Raw genomic sequence first — 18,086 nt, forward strand, 5'->3', positions numbered from 1 at the left:
TCATCCTCATCTTCTTCCTCTTCTTCTTGTTCTTCTTTTTTTTTTTTTCTTCTTCTTCTTCTTCTTCTTCTTCTTCGTCTTCTTCATAATCATCTTTTTCCGAAGCTTCAGGTGAAGGTGTATTCTTTTTCTTCGTCTTTATCTTGGGTGTATCAGAACGAATACATTCATTCAACTCCTGAAGGGTAACTTGAATTGACTTCATGTCCGTTTGCAGCGTAGCCACCTTTTCTTCCATAGTTTGTGATTCGCTTTCCTTAGGATCATCATCTGACTTTGTCATCCTTGATCCCCTTGTTTTCTTAACGTCTTCTAGCTTCTCGAGTACCTCACCAAGCTTTATGTAAAGAGATCTAGTGAAAACCATAAACCACAGGGATTTACCCTAAAAAATAACCTTGCTCGTGATGCCAACTTGATACGTATGATATCTGTACCTTGGTAGATATTACTATAAAGGAGGAATTCAGAATAATAATAGACGAGAAACTTAGAAAACAAGAAAACAAGTAGTAATTCGAAGAAAATATCTTCTCTAGATTATAAACAAGAAAATGATTACAATTCTCTATTTGTTACGCTCACAACCTCTCTAAACAGTGGATTAACCTTAAACTGTTTTCTAAGCTTGCTTTTACAATAATTAATTGTCTCACAAACTTCTCTAGGTTTTTCTATCTTAGTATCTGTGTGTCCTTAGCTATTAGCCAAAGCTCTCTATTTATATCCTTCATCGTACTCAGCCGACCAAGGATTTCTATTAGGAATATATTTCCTAAACTAAGAGTATTTCCTAAAACAAAACTCTTCCCTAACTAGGAATTCTGCCTAGAATAGGATTCTTCCCTCAACTTATCTTGAGGTTAACTAAGTTCCCTAAAGGAGTACGGATATACCTGTATCAAGATACCATGCAGTTTATCTTTCATTCTCAATTATAATCTCCCTCATAAGCACATCAATTGATTTGTCGAATTCTTCAACTGATTTCTTCACAACATTCAACACAGAATTTAACCTTCCAATCACAACTGCAGGAATTATATATGAAAAGGTTAATTAGCTACAATGCTTTTTGCAAAAATAAAATAAAATAAAATAGTATATCTTATATTTTTGACTGTTCACATGTATAATATGTAGCATCATTTTTTCTGGTACCAACATTCTCGAGAGCAAGAAAACTGAATATCTCCTAGGGAAATGTTGGGAGGCCAACTTTCAGAATTTCCACCTTGATAAACCTATTCAGCCACATTACATGATCAAATGACACAATTCTGTAACCAGCTAATGGCTTGGCAATGCTAAACCTTTGAATGGAATACACATTTCCCTCCTCGAATTTCCCTTCAAACAACTCTATGTAATCTTTGCCTACCCTAGCATGCATCCAAGTACCCTGCATTACGTCCAATAAAAAATTAATTTCTACACTTGATCGACCCCCCCCCCCCCCAAAAAAATTTTTTTTTTACCGAGAATGTGCGTCAGAGGTTGACTAACCCACCTCTTGGTCAATGAGATGCAAGTCAAGACTCCATAATTGACCTGCTTTTTTTTTGTTTTCAAATTTCCATTTTTCATAACTAAAGCCTGCACGACTTTCTGATGTGTCTGATTCCTAGCCAGGCGCTTGAAGGGGGTATAAACTGTCCCCGAAGACTTCTTGCCTACATATACACACACCAGACATTAAATTTTTGCATTTGCTTGTTACAAATAAAAATTGCTTAGAGAAAATAAACAGCAACCTAGGAAGTTAGGAACCTTTTTGATACATATTCAAACTGTGACACTTGAATGGGTTTACATACCATGGAAATCAACTGCCATTGCTCCCTCTTTGATGTGATTTTCTTCAAAACTCATAGTCGATATCTCGTGTCCGCTACCTCTTTTTCACAGAAACTGAAAGTACGTGGGTTTGTGTAGGACTGAGGAATGATTTGTATCATTTATGTAGATGTTGGAAACTTCGCTCTAAAGAAAACCTTTACAACTGCTATCGAATTAATTTCTGTTATATGGCAACATATAAATAAATACAACACATAAATACGGTTTTAATTAATGTGACTTGAACAATGGTTACAAACTTTACCATATTAACCATTGACTTTGTTTATATTAGTAAATTAACTGTATTAATGGAACCCGTAAGATTGTGTTCAGGTAAATAAATATTAATTTAAAATTCAACTAATATAGTAATTTTTAGATGTTGTTAGTAATTTTTTTTAGATGTTTATCATTAATATTAAAAATTAATATAGTAGATTTTTTTCTTTATAAAAGATTCGAAAAATACAAATCTTCTTATTTTATTCCATAAATATGTTGAATTAAATTTTTTTGTTTTAATCATAAATGCCAAAACTAATATAGTAGTTTTTTTTACCATTTCCAGAAAAAAAATTCCTTACAAAAGATTTTACAAATTTAAAATTTACATTATTTTATTCCATAAATATGTTAAGTTTATTTTTTTCATTTCAGTCATAGATGTACGAAATTAATATAGTATTTTTTTATTATTTTCTGGATTTTTTATAATAACTACATGAAATTATAAAAGATTAATAAATATTAATATAGTAATCTTTTTGTCATTTCTATATTTTTTTTTTCTTTTTTTTCCTTACAAAAGATTTTAAAAATATAAATCTCATTAATTTATCCACAAATACGTTGAATTTTTTTATTTTATTCATAAATGTAAGGGTTAATATAGTATTTTTTTCTGGATTTTCTATAATAACTATATGAAATTATAAAAGATTCAAAAAATATAAATTATTTTATTTTATTCCATAAATATGTTGAATTGATATTTTTTTATTTTAATCATAAATGTCCGAAATTAATATAGTACTTTTCTTTATTTTCCTGATTTTCACAATTAATACACGAAATTAATATAGCAATTTTCTAAATAATGAGGGTCGTCCGTCGCGTGTGTCCCAACAATCCACACATATTTTTTTTTATTTTAATCATAAATGTCCGAAATTAATATAGTAGTTTTCTTTATTTGCTTGGTTTTCACAATAAATACACGAAATTAATATATCAATTTTTTTAAATAATGAGGGCCGTCCATCGCGTGTGTCCCAACAATCCACCCAATCTACACCACACATTGTCAGATCAACGCATCATATCTAACGAAATTTCATCCGACGAATACGAATGGTTTCTCAATTAGCCAATGAGAACGCAAGGTTGCACTCACCAACCAATGGGAAAGAGAGTAAGCTCCACCAGTGCTACCTTTATTCTGGAGTGAGGGATGGTATTGAGTTTTTAGGTTGTTGATTCTAAAAGATATGGGTGGTAATATAAGAGCACTTGATATTAAGAGTTCTAGGAGTTAGTAGTCCCCTTATCCTTTTCTAATCTGTATCTAGTGCTTTTCCTAGTAACTGTTTTTTAACAGCTGTGGCAGCCTGTATCTGTCAGTCTGTTTGTATAAATAGATGTATGTAAAACCTCTTTTGTATTCATTGATAATTCAATACAATCATTTTCTTTCTTCAGATCTGATTATCTGAGATGGTATAATATTAGGTTAGATTCCTTTTCAACATTGCAAAACAACATCTCAAATTTCTCATTACTACACATTTCAACTTTGATTTCACATCAAAGTATTGCATAATTTTCAGTTTCTTAATAGAACTTTATATCACTTCATCTACTTCGATCTGTTTTTCATTCTGATTTCTTCAAGATTTATGTTCTTGAGAGTGTTTGGATCTTCATCTTATGATCTGTGAGTTTGTTGATAACAATATGCCTCCAAAATCTTCATCCCGTTCCTCTGCTTCCGCTAATCAATCACATGGTAAATCAGATGATGGATCTGCTAAAGATCGTTATAGTTTTCGTCTTCCGTTTACAAATACTGCAAACTTCATCTCCTTGAAGTTAGATCACACGAATTTTCTTTTATGGAAGGATCAGTTCGAGTCCGTTTTGATTTCGGTTGATCAGTTTGAATATGTTGACGGTACAATTGAAGAACCACCTCGCTACACAATTGTTGATGATGTTCAAGCTCAGAATCCAGCTTGGCTCTATTGGAGAAAGGTGGATCGTTTTGTTTCCAGTTGTTTGAAGGCTACATTCACTCAATCGGTTTCAGATGATGTTCTTGGTCTCTCTACTGCTCATGAAATCTGGAATTTTCTTAAAACTTCCTTTACCACTCAATTTTTTGCACATTGATCTATGTTACGCAATCAACTTCAATCGATTAGGAGAGGAAATCGATCCGTAGAAGAATACTTACAACAGATTAAGTCTATTACTGATAATCTTGCAGCTATTAATGAAAGAGTTAGTACCTCAGTTATCATAATGCATATTTTAAATGAATTAGGACGTAATTACAATAACTTTGTTACCTCTGCTCAAAACGTGAAGTTCCATTTACATTTGCTGAGATCAAAGCTCGTTTAATCAATCATCAACAATGGCTTAAAGATCAAGATTCAGAAATGACTACTATGTTTGATAATCAGAATCCTTCAGCAGTGTATGGTAAGAATACTTCTTCTAGTGGTGGAAATGGGAAGAAGAATAATAATCATAACAAGAACAAGGCTAATTTCAAGAATAGTGTTTACTCTTCTGGTTCTAGCTCTGGCAGTGGTAATTCTTCTAGTGGACATTCTGGTGGCAGTTCAGGTGGAAACTCTGGTCATAATTCAGGTCATGTTGTAGGGAATTCTGGTCATAATTTCAGGCAATCTTCTGGTTCTTTTGATTGGTCTACAGTTGAGTGTCAAGGATGCAAAAGGACATGACATTATGCTAGCAGATGCTACTATAGATATCAACCAGATAGAAATTCTATCAGTTCTGTGCAAAGAGCTTTTGCAGGCATTGAAATCTCTCCTACTTAATAAACTACTACATTACCAACTGCTACTCAGTGGATTCCAGACTCAGGTGCTACTAATTATATGACAAGTGATGCTTCAATCCTCAACAACACTACTCCTTATACTGGATCTTCCAACGTCATGATTGGTAATGGTAAGCTTCTATCTATTACACATACAAGTGATGCCATTTTATCTACTCCAACTAAAAATTTTCAGCTGAAAAAGATTTTGCATATTCCTTCTCTTAAGGCTAATCTACTCTCTATAGCTAAGTTCACTAAAGATAATAATTGCTTTTTTTGAACTATATGCTTGGGGATATTTGATTAAGGATGTTGTTACAAAACAGGTACTAGCTAAAGGTTCAATTCTCAACAATCTTTACCCTATCATTTCATCTCCTACTTCATCAACTCATTGCTTTCATGCTTCCATTATTGCTCCATCAACACTCTGGCATAACAGACTTGACCATCCTGGTGCTGCTATCTTACACAAACTTCAATCAGTTGAGTCAATAAAGCTTTCCTCAGCTAAGTCTTTGGAAACTGTACGTACTTCTTGTCAATTAGGTAAAAGTAAAAGATTACCTTTTAGATTGTCTAGTAGAGTCTCTATTGTAATATTCGTTTCATTTTCAAGGGCATTTTTGTCATTTACACATGAGGGTAAAATAGTCATTTACTTTAAAGGGCATTTTTGTTATTTTGTTTCACAATGATTATTTTTATTGCCAAACGGGGTGCATGTATTAATTTTGAGAAGTTAAAAGTTAGCTAATTTTGGTAGGGTACGGGTGATATTTATCGTCTAATATGGTACAACAAAAGTGGAACAGTTTTTAATTGTTAAGCATTTTGGCTAGTAGACTTGTTTCAATTGGGTGGTAGATTTAGTTGACTTAAATACAGGTGCACAAATGCTAGCAGTGGACTTCAATCATCTCGTCACTTGAAGTAGTTTAGGTTGATAATTATGGTGTCACTTGTTAATTCTTTATTGGTTGTTAGGTTAAGGATTCCTTAGTGGTAGGACAAAGAATAAATAAAAGGCAGTAGTTTTTCTCAAGGTCAAAGTAAGAAGTGCGAAACGTGTAGCCCATGGATATTTACTACTTGTTTGGTTTTGGCTGATCATCTTGTTGCATGTCTTAATTAGCTAACAAATTCGGGAAACGTGAACATTCTATTTTAGCTCGGTCAACAAGGCGTGTTATCATCTGAGTCGAATTGTGCTAATTGCATATAACTGAACCACATGGCTAACGGTATATATGGAATGACGTCTATTGACTAGGATTAGGATCATCGACTATATATATTTCAGACTTGTATGTTTTAGGTTTAGAGAAATTTTTTTAATATTCACTTCTTCCAGCCGCATAAAAAAAAACGTAGCAGAAACCTACTTTTGGGAATGCAGTGGAAACAATTACAGATTTGTGGGAACTTAGCTTTCTTATCAGTGATTGTGCTCTTTGCGTTTATTATTCTTCCTTACGATTGTTTGGCTATCGTTTGTGGTATGCGCAACACTAACTAAATTTTATTTTTATTTGAGACAAAATTATTTAAATTCATATTTATTGGTTTTAGTTATTATGCTGGCGTGTGATTAATGGTATTGTATTCATTGATTTCATGATGATGTTGAAGTTTTGTGATGTGTGTATATGTTTGATATATTATGGTCATTGGGAATTGATGATTTGCTGGGTACGAGATATTCTTGGGAGTTTAAGGTTGCCTCCCTAAAAAACAACATGGGGCTCATTAGGAGTTGATGGTTGCCTCCTATTTGATTGCTAAACCTATGGGCTCCCTGGGGCGAGCAGATTGATTGAATTTATTGTTGTCCATGGATGTGGTGTTTCCATGTGCTTGCGCCGTTGGTAATCATGTTTGTTATTTTTTTTGTAAGGAATTGGAAAATATTGCATAAAAAATTTTGTTGCTTCTTTTCCTACCGGGTGTCACAACTCACGTCCTTTCATGATAAAAAAAATTTCATATTTTATAGCACCACAAGGAGCTAATGGCGGAAAAGCATAGAGATTGGATTTGTGTGCTATAATTAGTATTTCGCATAGGATTTATGATTGAAAACTTGTAATAAAATATTATCAAAATGTTTTAGATGATTTATTAAGTATTTATTGATTATTAGTATTTTGGGAATTAACCGGTTAATGTGTAACCAATGAAACAATGCTTTGTTAAAAACGTTCTATTTGATTAGACAATGAAAATTTCCGAGTCATGGTGGTTTGACTTTTAATGATAATTATTCTATAGCATGATATTGTTTCATTCTATTTTTAAACTACGTAAAACTCCTTCGGAATGTATTGATAAAATTTTTAGAATTTTCTGAGCTATAGAAGTATTTTTAAAACAATTGTTTATCACTGTATTAAAACAAGAAATTTTCTAACAGATTCAACTATATTGAAGTTTTCATGTTTAAAAGTAATTCTGTGACATGTTTTAGGCTTTGGTGTCTTCTGTAAACTTTAAGGTCTTTGTTTTTCCTTTTTAAAATGGTAAACCAAAGCTCATTTTGAGTTGTTAGTGATTATATATGATTTTTACAAAATGGACTATCTCTGTTTTGCTTTTATGGAGTACTGGTCAACTACGCGTTTGACTGTAGTCAAAAATTTTGTAAGATAAAACAAAAATTATAGAAAATTTATGAATAATATTTTATTGAGTTAGGATTTATTCTTTATAATCGGAATAATTTTTAGATTCGAATTGTGTTCAGTAAAAATTTTGGAGTGAACTGATGTCTGTTTCTGTTTTACGTTTGTTTCGTGAAAACGTGACTCTTTTGGATTGAACCTGGAACTTTTAACGGTGAAATTAATTTTTCTTCTACTCTAGAGTCTTCCAAGTTTCATATGGATTAAAAATCTCGTAAAAGTAATGGTTAGATCTTCCTAAAAGAATTTTTATATATCCGCTGCGAAAGAATTTCTAAATTGAACATAAATTAATTAAGCACAAATAAATTATTTAATGAGCTTGGGCTTAGTAGCCGGGCTTCGGCTATGGTATCGAAGTAGCACTTCGGGTTTTCGGGCATGGGATCCGGGCACGAAAATCCGGGTGTTACATCTACTGCTCCTCTTGAGCTTGTTCATTGTGATGTATGGGGACCTTCCCCTAAAGTATCATTCTTAGGATTCAAGTACTACATTGTTTTCATTGATGATTTTAGTAGGTATCGTTGGATATATCCATTAAAAACAAAATCAGATGCTCTTGTATCCTTTCAACATTTTAAACAAATAAAATGAAAATTTGTTGGCTACCAAAATTGCGTCTTTTTAATGTGATAATGCCTATGAGTTGTGTAAAGGTCCTTTTAAACAATTTCTAGATTCTTCTGGCATTACCTTCTGACTGTCTTGTCCTCATACCTCTCAACAAAATGGACTTACTGAGAGAAAACATAGACACATCACTGAGGTTGGTCTTACTCTTTTATTTCAAGCTCTTTTAACCAAACATTTTTGGTATGATGCTTTTCATACAACTACATTCCTCATAAATAGACTTCCTACAAAGATGTTGCATTTTAAATCACCTTTTGAAGTATTGTTTCATAAACCACGTGACTATACTTTTCTAAAAGATTTTGGTTCAACTTGTTACCCTTACTTGGGAGCTCTTTTGACCAAACATTTTTGGTATGATGCTTTTCATACAGCTACATTCCTCATAAATAGACTTCCTACAAAGCTGTTGCATTTTAAATCACCTTTTGAAGTATTGTTTCATAAACCACGTGACTATACTTTTCTAAAAGTTTTTGGTTCAGCTTGTTATCCTTACTTGGGAGCCTATAGGAAAGACAAGCTATCTCCTAAATCTCCATCGTGTACTTTTATTGGTTATAGTCCTCTTCATAGAGGTTATAGGTGTTATGAGAAGTCTTTTGGTAAAATTTATACATCTAGGCATGTAATTTTTCATGAAACTCTATTTCCTTTTTTACAAACTTCTACTGCTTCATCTGCCACATCTACACTTTTACCTTCCATTAATGATCAACAACTCAGTTGGTCTGACTCTTCTTTACTTCCTCCATCAACTCAGTTGGTAGTTCCTAATTCAGGTCAGCTACTTAGCTCTCGTGCCTCAAATTCTTCAGCTACTTCTGTTCTTGTTACCAGATCTAAAATTGGTGTTAGAAAATCAAAGCTTTTACCTGATTTTGTAACTAACAATGTTGTTAAGCATCCTGTAGCTGCAACACTTAGCTCTTTATTACAACCTACTGAGCCTAAAACTTTCAAGCAAGCTATGAAGATTCCTGACTGGGTTTTCTCCATGAAAGAAGAATGTCAAGCTTTAAAAGATGCAGATATTTGGGATTTAGTGAAATATCATCCGGTACGAATGTCCTGGGTTGTAAATGGGTATACAAAGTCAAGTTGAAAGCAGATGAAACTGTTGAAAGACATAAAAGTAGGCTGGTTGCAAAAGGCTATGAGCAGTTGGATGGTGTTGATTATACTGATACTTTCAGCCCTGTGGTTAAGGCTCCTAATATTAGAACTGTTCTTACACTTGCTGCTTCACAAGGATGGCAAATACAACAACTTGATGTATCTAATGCATTTCTACATGGTCAATTGAACGAATGTGTTTTTATGGAGCAGCCACCAGGTTTCATAAAACAAGAAAAAGAAGATTATGTGTGCCATTTAAAGAAATCACTTTATGGATTAAAACAAGCACCAAGGGCTTGGTTCCAAAGATTTAGTGGATTTCTTCTAAAATATGGTTTCAACAGTCCACGTGTAATCATTCCTTGTTTCTGTTCCAATCTGCCAAAGGAGTTATGTACTTATTACTCTATGTGGATGACATCATTCTTACAGGCAGTTCAAGTATGTTACTTACTGCTCTTATTACTACCTTGAGTGTTGAGTTCAAAATGAAAGATTTAGGTCATCTTCATTACTTCTTGGGAATTGAGGTTACTAGAAGTCTTCCCACTAAAACTTTATTACTTAGTCAGAAGAAATACGGTGGTTATCTTACTTGCTCAGAGAATTGGGTATTTCTTCATCTGGAGCATATACTTTACTGTGTGACAATCTCAGTGCTAGTAGTTTGGCATGTAATCCTGTTTTTTATGCTAGAACTAAGCATATTGAGATAGATTATCACTTCATTGGGGACTTGGTGCAATGCAGATTTTTGGTTATCAAGTTTGTGCCTTCCTTACTGCAACTTGCTGACATCTTTACTAAAGGCTTAGCTCCTGATTTATTCTTTACTTTTGTCCAAGCTTATGTATTTTGTGCATACTAAGCTTGAGGAGGAGTATAAGAGCACTTGATATTAAGAGTTCTAAGAGTTAGTAGTCCCCTTATCCTTTTCTAGTATGTATCTAGTACTTTTCCTGTAACTGTTTATTAACAGCTGTGACAGCCTGTATCTGTCAGTCTGTCTGTATAAATAGTTGTCTGTAAAACCTCTTTTGTATTCATTACAGATAATTCAATACAATCATTTACTTGCTTTAGATCTGATTATCTGAGAGGTAAATAGGATAAATGAGAGTGGCAATTAAGATAGGTGGCAAATATGAAAAGTGTGAGTGACAAATAGCTGGAACCCAAGAAAATTAGTATAATAATTAATTTTTCTACATGTGAGCTTACCTAACGGCATAAAATTGAGTTTGTTTTTCATGTATTTGCATGGTTAATATATTTGATATACTATAACACTATGATCTTAGTATATAAAAACGATTTTATTAATATGTATATAAACGTGTCAGTGTCCTGATGATTTGAATTTTTGCCGATCCTTGTCGTGTCTTGTCCGTATTCCGTGTTCGCGACAGTGCTTCCCAACTTCAAAACATCCTTTTAAACCTTGATGTTACGTTTATCCCAAACCAGACACCCACCCACAAGGGTCGTGCTACAACCAAGCTGAAAGGAAATTACACTGTGATTTTAGACATATATTAATATATATAAACGTGTTCGTGTCCCGATGATTTTGGATTTTTACATGTCTGTGTCATATCTTGTATGTGTCCTGTTTCCCATGTCCGTGTCAGTGCTTCCCAATTTCAAAATATCATTTTAACCCTTAGTGTTACGTTTATCCCAAAAAGGTTAGTCCAGTTGGCCAGGAGCCTAACTCTCAATTAGGAGGTCAGCGGATCGAGTCTCCGATCACGAGTTTGGAGATCTCATGAAATACTCCTCTTATGTAAATCTAGTTTAATTTAAGTTGTTAATATATCTTCTTTCCTATTACCTTTACCTTTATCCCAAAAGGGCCGTGCTACAACCAAGCAGAAAGGAAATTTGAAATTCAAAATCAAACCGTTCCTTTTTGTTACTTTTAATAATTCTAAAAATAGCCGTCGTAACATGCCAGTTCTATTACTGACTGGAGAAAACTTTCCGTTCCAACTCCATCGGCAACTAAATTCTAGCCGCCAAATTTCCTACGGTAGACTCATTCTGTATCCCGTGCAAAACTAGTTATTAATGGTCCCGGAAAACTAGTTATTAATGGTCCAGCTTTAATGCCGCACCAACGGAGATGTAATCTGTATCCCGTGCAAAAACTTTGAATATAGAGATAGCTAACCTCAACTCTGTTCTTCTTCGCACAAATACTAAATCTGAAGAGCAAATTTTTCATCACCAAGGCCAGGTAACTATCTTAAATAACTGAACCTACCTGAAAGATAAACCAAAACAGATCTAAATGATTAATCATGTTTACCATATCCAAGCTATGTGGATTGATTCCCACACTTCCTCCATCTTCCCCAATCTCCGAAACTCCACTCTAATACAAAAACAAAGAAGATGCATCTGTCCTAATTCTATATATGATTGAATGCAAAAAAAAAAAAAATTGAAAATAACTAAGAGTTTCTGAAATTAAGCTGAAAACATTACGTTTGTTTAAACTCAGAGAAATGCCAACCGTTCGACCTATTTGATTCACCACATCCATATCCAAGCGTTCAATTGTAGTCCAAGCTGCATACTTCGGAAATTAGCGGAAGAAACCAGGTACTAAAATTACTCCATAGAGCAGAGAGAGGGAAATTAAAAGATGGACACACTCTCATGTCTCCGCTGACATCAGACTCACCCCTATCCAATGTAGGTAAAAAAAATGGCAGTTTACTCCTCCTGCAATTGTTTTGGACCAAGATAGTAGTCTCCTAATTTCAATTCATTCTAGTCATGATAAAGAAATTATGAAACCCGGTTAGAGATTTTTCCACGCGAAATTTCGGTGCTCTTAAAAGCATACACAAATAGGGTCACGATTCGAATACCCATACATTCTAATAGCCCCTCCATCTAGGATTTCAGCAGGAGGAGCTCAAAAAACAAAGTTGTTGTCTGCTAAGAAATTAAAAAGTATATATGCTTAAATGTTTAAAAAAATTAAAAATTAAAAAATTGAACCTTCCTGAGAAGGAATTTTAAACTAGAATTATCTGGCTCGCTTAAATGCCAATTTTGATAATTTTAGTTGTTCGGTGGCAGAAAGATGAGACAGAACTTTAGTTGGCAATTATTGAGGTCGCGGCAAGAATTCTGTGCCGGCACGGGTCTGCAAACGTTCTAGCGTCTCCCGAAGTCGTTTCAGTGACTGGATATTCTCGACAGCGAACTCAACGATGGGGCGATGCTCAGGGCCAAAAGGTTCCGCAGATGACAAGTGGCACGTGAAATTTTTAAAAAAAAGTCAACCATTTCCATTTTCGCTCCTATTCATTTTGCATAGTATTTATAAAATGACCCGCAGTATTGCAGAACGGCCTGCCTACTTAAGTAGCTATCTAATTGAAATTCAAAGAGAACGATCTCCTTCAAGTTCTCCTCACCATTTAGATCACCTCACGTAAAATCAACTTGTTCTAAAATAATCATGGTTTAATGGTTTCGTTTTTCACCAACAACTTTGTATAGTTTGGTTACTGATTTTATCTAATTGATATCAGGAATACTTACTAGCATTATTATTAAGAGCATTCAGGGCTGCAAGTGCATGTTCATAATCCGAGAACTCAACGAAAGCTGTTCCACGTTTAAGGTCTTTCTCCGTCGCCTTTGCATGCTTGCTTTTTCCTAAGATTTTTAACTGCATAATCAGCAATATAAGTCAGTAAAATTTTGACATTCAAGTTATTAGTCAATGTTAAAACTACTAGTCAAGATGTAATCCAGCTCTGATTCTCTGAATATTTTACAGGGGAGCAGAAGCTATCAACTCATCCTCCTGCTCCTAGCCGGAATAAGTTAGGTCAAGATAAGGAAGAGAATAACAGTTTCAAAAATAATTTTCAGCGATGTACCTGTTGGATGACACGAGTTTGTTTGCTATCAGGGGAAAGAATTGCATCTAGAATAATATATTTAAGCTGCTTCTCAGAGAGTGTCATTGGAAAATTGTATACAGCGAGTCTAGTTCTCGAAACATGGAAGTCAGGAGATGATTGAAGCTTATCATTCTTTCTCTTCTCCAACCTGGAAAAAAATTGCATGTAACCATCTAAAACCCCAACTGAACTTTATAAACACAGTTTTATATATCACTTGATAAAACCCCAACCGAATTTTGGGAGTCCATCGATATATGAGAGAGAGAGAGAGAGAGAGAGAGAGAGAGAGAGAGAGAGAGAGAGAGAGAGAGAGAGAGAGACCAGTGTATGTAAAAATTACTTACATTTGGCGAAGGTACATATCACTTGATGAAACACATTCAGCATCACGAGAGTCCTTGAGAATAACACCTACCTAGTGACAATCATGGAAAGGGGAGATGGGTTAGAAATCTAACTTACCATTTATGACAAACCAATAGCTGATGAATACCTTTGCAAGCTCAAGGTTGCGCTGGTCAACATCATCACTTTTTGCCTTTTCAAGTTCCTTATCGCGAGCTTTCTTGTCCGAGGCCTTAATCACAGTTAATTGTCTGCCATTCAGAAGAATCCTTGAACCTCCTGTATAACGTGCCGCTGCCACCGCAGCATCAGCCTCGTCTGGTGTACTGAACTTGAGGTAACCAGTTCCTGTTCGTCGCCTGCCCATAGAAGCATAAGAAAAATCATGAACAATATCCTGAAAGGATATAATGTAATCAAGGATGCAGTAAAAAAGGGATGATGCATACCGGGTGACTTCGTGAAGAACAGGGAAATATGACAGCACTTCCCCGAAATCAGAGAACTGTTTCCTCACCTCTTCATTATCAGTACGAAATGGGAGATTGTCTATGAAAACAGTTCTCTGCAAATTGCTCTGTTCTTTAATCTTTTCATGCTCTGCCAGTGTAGTCTCACCAGGCCGTTCAGGATTCACCGGCGATTCTGAGTTTGAAAATGGAAGCTGGCATCTTAATTGCCTACCTAGAGTTCCATCTGCCTACATGGTAATACACTAATACCTACTCACGCAACAGAAGTTCTAGCATCGTTAGAAGTTTACCTGATTGCTTTGGGTACAGAATGTCATAATGGCCAGGGAACGGGCGGTAAAGCAAGGTGATGAAAGGTTTCACGGGCACAGCATCGCCTTTGCTAGTATTTGGAACATCACCAACAGTTGGAACAAAATCATAATGATATACACTGACACCCTTAGGATCATAGGATCTGCAGGGCAGGTACATCACACGGATGGGCACACCCAACACGTCGGACAAGGCAGTGATTTGAACATGGTCGCTCTCTTCCCCCATCGGTTCCACGGAGGTCTTACAATACTGATCCAATACCATTCTAGTTAAAATTTTGTGTTTGATTATGCATGGTGATGAGTATAATTCATTCATCACGAAATACCTCATCCACGGTTGTATTTGCTAAGCACAAAATGAAAGGTTTGAAAAATTCAGAACGCCTACGGATTTCACCAGAAGTAACAAATCTGTAGAACATTACAACTGCCAAACAGCTTTATCAGGAGATTGCGGAAAATTATGAAAAACGTAAAGCCAAATAACATAAGTATATATTTACCATAATCTGACACGGAGTTATCTCGACCCCTCTGCATCAGATCTTCACAACTGAAACACGGAGACAATATTTATTCCAGTTCCTCTCAACTAACATCACAAGAGAAAAAATAAATAGATGGATCACCTTATGAAGGACTCATTTCCTTGCAGAAGATTTTCCAACTGCTCAAGGAACAACTGTAAATCCAACTCATAGATTAGATGCACTTACCATTACCATAACATTGAAAGAAGTGAGGAAAAGATGAAACAGCATTTAATTAACAATAGATTAGATTATCTTTACATTTTAATGAGAGCAGTATATATTAATTAAATTGTTTAACCACGGAACCACTAAAACAAGCTAAACATGCTACACCTAGTTTTTCATCAATTTTTCTGTATGTTTAATCAATAAAATCTTAGGAAAATGATCAGAGATATACCGCAGATATATCTTTAAAGGTAAAATCTGCATAACCCAGATTCCGGAGGGTCTTTTTGCATAGTTCAATATCTGCATATCCCAGTCTCTGGAGGGTCATTTTGCATTTTTCAATATTTGCAGTAAGCCGGTCAACCTCTGCTTTGTCTTGTGATTCCAGAATGTGCTCCTAATTTCGTCAATCTCCAAAATTATTAAATAGCTAAAATGACAGTACCATATTAGCCTCCCCCAGCAACAAGCTGGAGGGTGGAGGGTAGGCAATAGAAGCACAAACTTCAAAGTTCAAACTTAAAAATAATTATTGAGGTTGTGTATTAAAGCCATACCAGATAGGAAAACATGAAGGACCGAAAGAAACAGTTCCCGTCTCCTCTTATCCGTCTAATGGAAGCATAACTTTCACTCAATACCTGTACCTAGTACCAGGTAAAGCTCTTTAAGGTCACCATAAGCATTTTGAAATAAAAAGTTAACGGGAAAACCAACAAAAAAAAAATTGGTGGTCTGACAAACCTGGATTTTCTCCAGCAATATAGGGCTGCCTGACTGATATTCCTCTAATAACACGGAAAGAGGCTCCTGCATCAAAAATAATAACACGTCATATCAAAGCACAAAAGAGAGATACATAAACAGATAACCAACGAAGTCATTCTAGTCCCCTTTATGTATAAATCTAATACTCCCTCCGTCCCAAATTAATTTAGCTAGTCATTTTCAAATTTTGTCCCGTTAATAATCGACTTTCTATCATTTGATAGTCATGTTTACATTCGTTGCATAGGTGTTTTAAAATGCTTTTCAATGATATAAAGTTTACGAGTATCTGTGGTATAGTTTGAGAGACAAATCATTTCTAAATTGTACTACTAGCTCAACTAATTTGGGACGGAGGTAGTAATATTTACCAAGTTGGATTATTACCAAGAGGGAAATAGCACATCAATCAGTTTCAAAGAAAAGCTTATAAGTGGCTCTTTTTTGTGAAGCATATAAGTGGCTCCTGCCTTGTCGCCAACATATGGTATTTTCTCAGTTGCTGCAGCCTGAATGGAATCATACTGTTGCATCATATCAGCATCTGTGAAAGTCACTGAATCAGTAGTTGTGAAGCCTGGGTCATGCATTTGATACTCTACTTCCTCTATTACAAGTTTCTCACCGAGTTGCATTGTTCTTGAAGAAAAATAAAGTGTCTTCTGTAATTTGTAATAACCTGTGAAAAATCCACATTGAAACTTCAAAAAAAAAAAACAAATAAGAAATCTCCCGCAGACAATACAGATACAAAAGCACCACTAACTAACCTATCAAACCTGACAGTAAAAATACAATTTACCCCGTCAACCAGATCAAATAACAAATCTCATAATCTTTGAGCACCATGATATGCATGACTGACTAGTCCTGACCAATAATCCCATCAGGAATGATAAAGATATCAGTATGACCATCCAACTGATTAAACTAATAATTCCATACACACCATTCCCTTAACTCCTTGAATTTTTTTAAAAAAGACCCTTCACCACTGTAATTAAAAAAAAAATCATCACCACCACTACTTCCCCAATCACATCACCAGAATACCCCCTTGCCAATAACATTACCACGTTACTACAAACCCATCGTTATACTAAAGAACCCCACAAATTGATCAATTCAAGTATAAGAAAAGTATTTGTGTTTACCCACCATACCTCACCCTCTTATCTCCTTGATCCTAATAGAAATCATCGAACAACCAAAATAAATCGAAGAAAATCAGAATCCTAGAAGTATCCTTACAACCACAAACCGATCATTACATTAAAGTTAGGGTTTCTGAAATAATAGGAATCGGAAATCAAAATCAAACAGAGTATACATAATATAATTTAGATCAGAGAACTGAAAATCTTTACCAAAATAATCGAGGCTGAATTCCAATTCTTCGTCGTCTTGATCGAGAGGTCGAGAGATATCTCCAGCTAGGGTTTACGCTTAGCGAGTGGCATCTTATATATCGTTAGGGTCTGTTTGGCAGCTTGGATATGAAAAACGTTATCCAGGTAAGGGTTGGTTTATCCAAGGCTATCATGGTAATGGTTATTTTAAACAAGGCTGAATTGGGAGTTTTGGAAAAATAATTGGGGACCCTAGCTATAAGACAAAAAAAGGTCATGAAATAGTAATTGGGAGTTATCCCTTATCGCACTTTTTTAAAAATGGTTAAACTACCCCAAATCATTAGTGTTAATTGAGTGTTAATTAATTGTTAATTAGTTTAGTTAGATTAAAATCAGATTTAGGGATAAAATTTTGATAAAAGAAAAATTGTGTTTTTGTGTTGTGGAGAGGAAGAAATTGAGTTTTGGGGGGGAGGGGGGTGGGGGGGAGTTTAGGGTTATTTGAAATGAGTGATTCCAGTGGAGGAATTCTATTGCTCAAAATGAAGGAACCAATCCTCAAAATGAAGAACCCGAAGCTCAAAACAATCAGGTAAACTTCATATACTCTTCAAATTGTATGAATGATGCTCCAAGTGGTCGATTCATGTACACTATGCAACTACTCAGAGTGAGGGTCGTTAAGTTGAGAGGGTAATAAACGAACGACTCTAAGAAGTCGTCAATTACTTGACACAACCTTTGACGACTCAAACCTGCAACTTTTACAGATTATGAAAAATCGTCAACCAAGTGTGATATAATTGACGACTCCATCTAGTTAGGTCACACAGGGTCGTTA

At 34.9% G+C, this 18,086-nt stretch overlaps 1 protein-coding gene across 22 annotated transcripts; it reads right to left on the reverse strand.

The window, feature by feature from the left end:
- Positions 1 to 859: 859 nt before the first annotated feature.
- On the reverse strand, positions 860 to 17,398 carry LOC113317396 (RNA-binding protein 28-like). 22 transcript variants are annotated; one of them, XR_003343509.1, is made up of 18 exons: positions 17,261 to 17,398; positions 16,281 to 16,572; positions 15,870 to 15,935; positions 15,683 to 15,772; positions 15,355 to 15,522; positions 15,051 to 15,103; positions 14,925 to 14,974; positions 14,748 to 14,848; positions 14,392 to 14,668; positions 14,078 to 14,273; positions 13,777 to 13,987; positions 13,628 to 13,698; positions 13,257 to 13,428; positions 12,913 to 13,042; positions 1,818 to 2,020; positions 1,511 to 1,673; positions 1,129 to 1,402; positions 931 to 1,031 (listed from the first exon to the last, which is right to left on the reverse strand). XR_003343509.1 is itself a non-coding variant. In XM_026565505.1 (16 exons), the coding sequence occupies exons 4-16, from the start codon at positions 15,695 to 15,697 to the stop codon at positions 11,595 to 11,597; spliced, it is 1,551 nt and encodes a 516-aa protein (XP_026421290.1). In that variant the 5' UTR covers positions 15,698 to 15,772; positions 15,870 to 15,935; positions 16,281 to 16,572; positions 17,261 to 17,398; the 3' UTR covers positions 10,860 to 11,594. The 22 variants fall into 22 exon arrangements, 8 of the variants coding, with proteins under 8 accessions (XP_026421289.1, XP_026421294.1, XP_026421290.1 ...); XR_003343505.1 differs by lacking the exons at positions 931 to 1,031; positions 1,129 to 1,402; positions 1,511 to 1,673; positions 1,818 to 2,020 and adding exons at positions 10,521 to 10,851; positions 11,663 to 11,925; positions 17,057 to 17,079 and having other exon boundaries at positions 16,281 to 16,437; positions 16,519 to 16,572; positions 17,261 to 17,396; XR_003343500.1 differs by lacking the exons at positions 931 to 1,031; positions 1,129 to 1,402; positions 1,511 to 1,673; positions 1,818 to 2,020 and adding exons at positions 10,521 to 10,851; positions 11,663 to 11,925; positions 16,664 to 16,763; positions 17,057 to 17,079 and having other exon boundaries at positions 17,261 to 17,396.
- Between the last annotated feature and the right edge of the window lie 688 nt (positions 17,399 to 18,086).

Source organism: Papaver somniferum, chromosome 10, assembly GCF_003573695.1.
Source record: "Papaver somniferum cultivar HN1 chromosome 10, ASM357369v1, whole genome shotgun sequence".
Classification (NCBI taxonomy): Eukaryota; Viridiplantae; Streptophyta; class Magnoliopsida; order Ranunculales; family Papaveraceae; genus Papaver; species Papaver somniferum.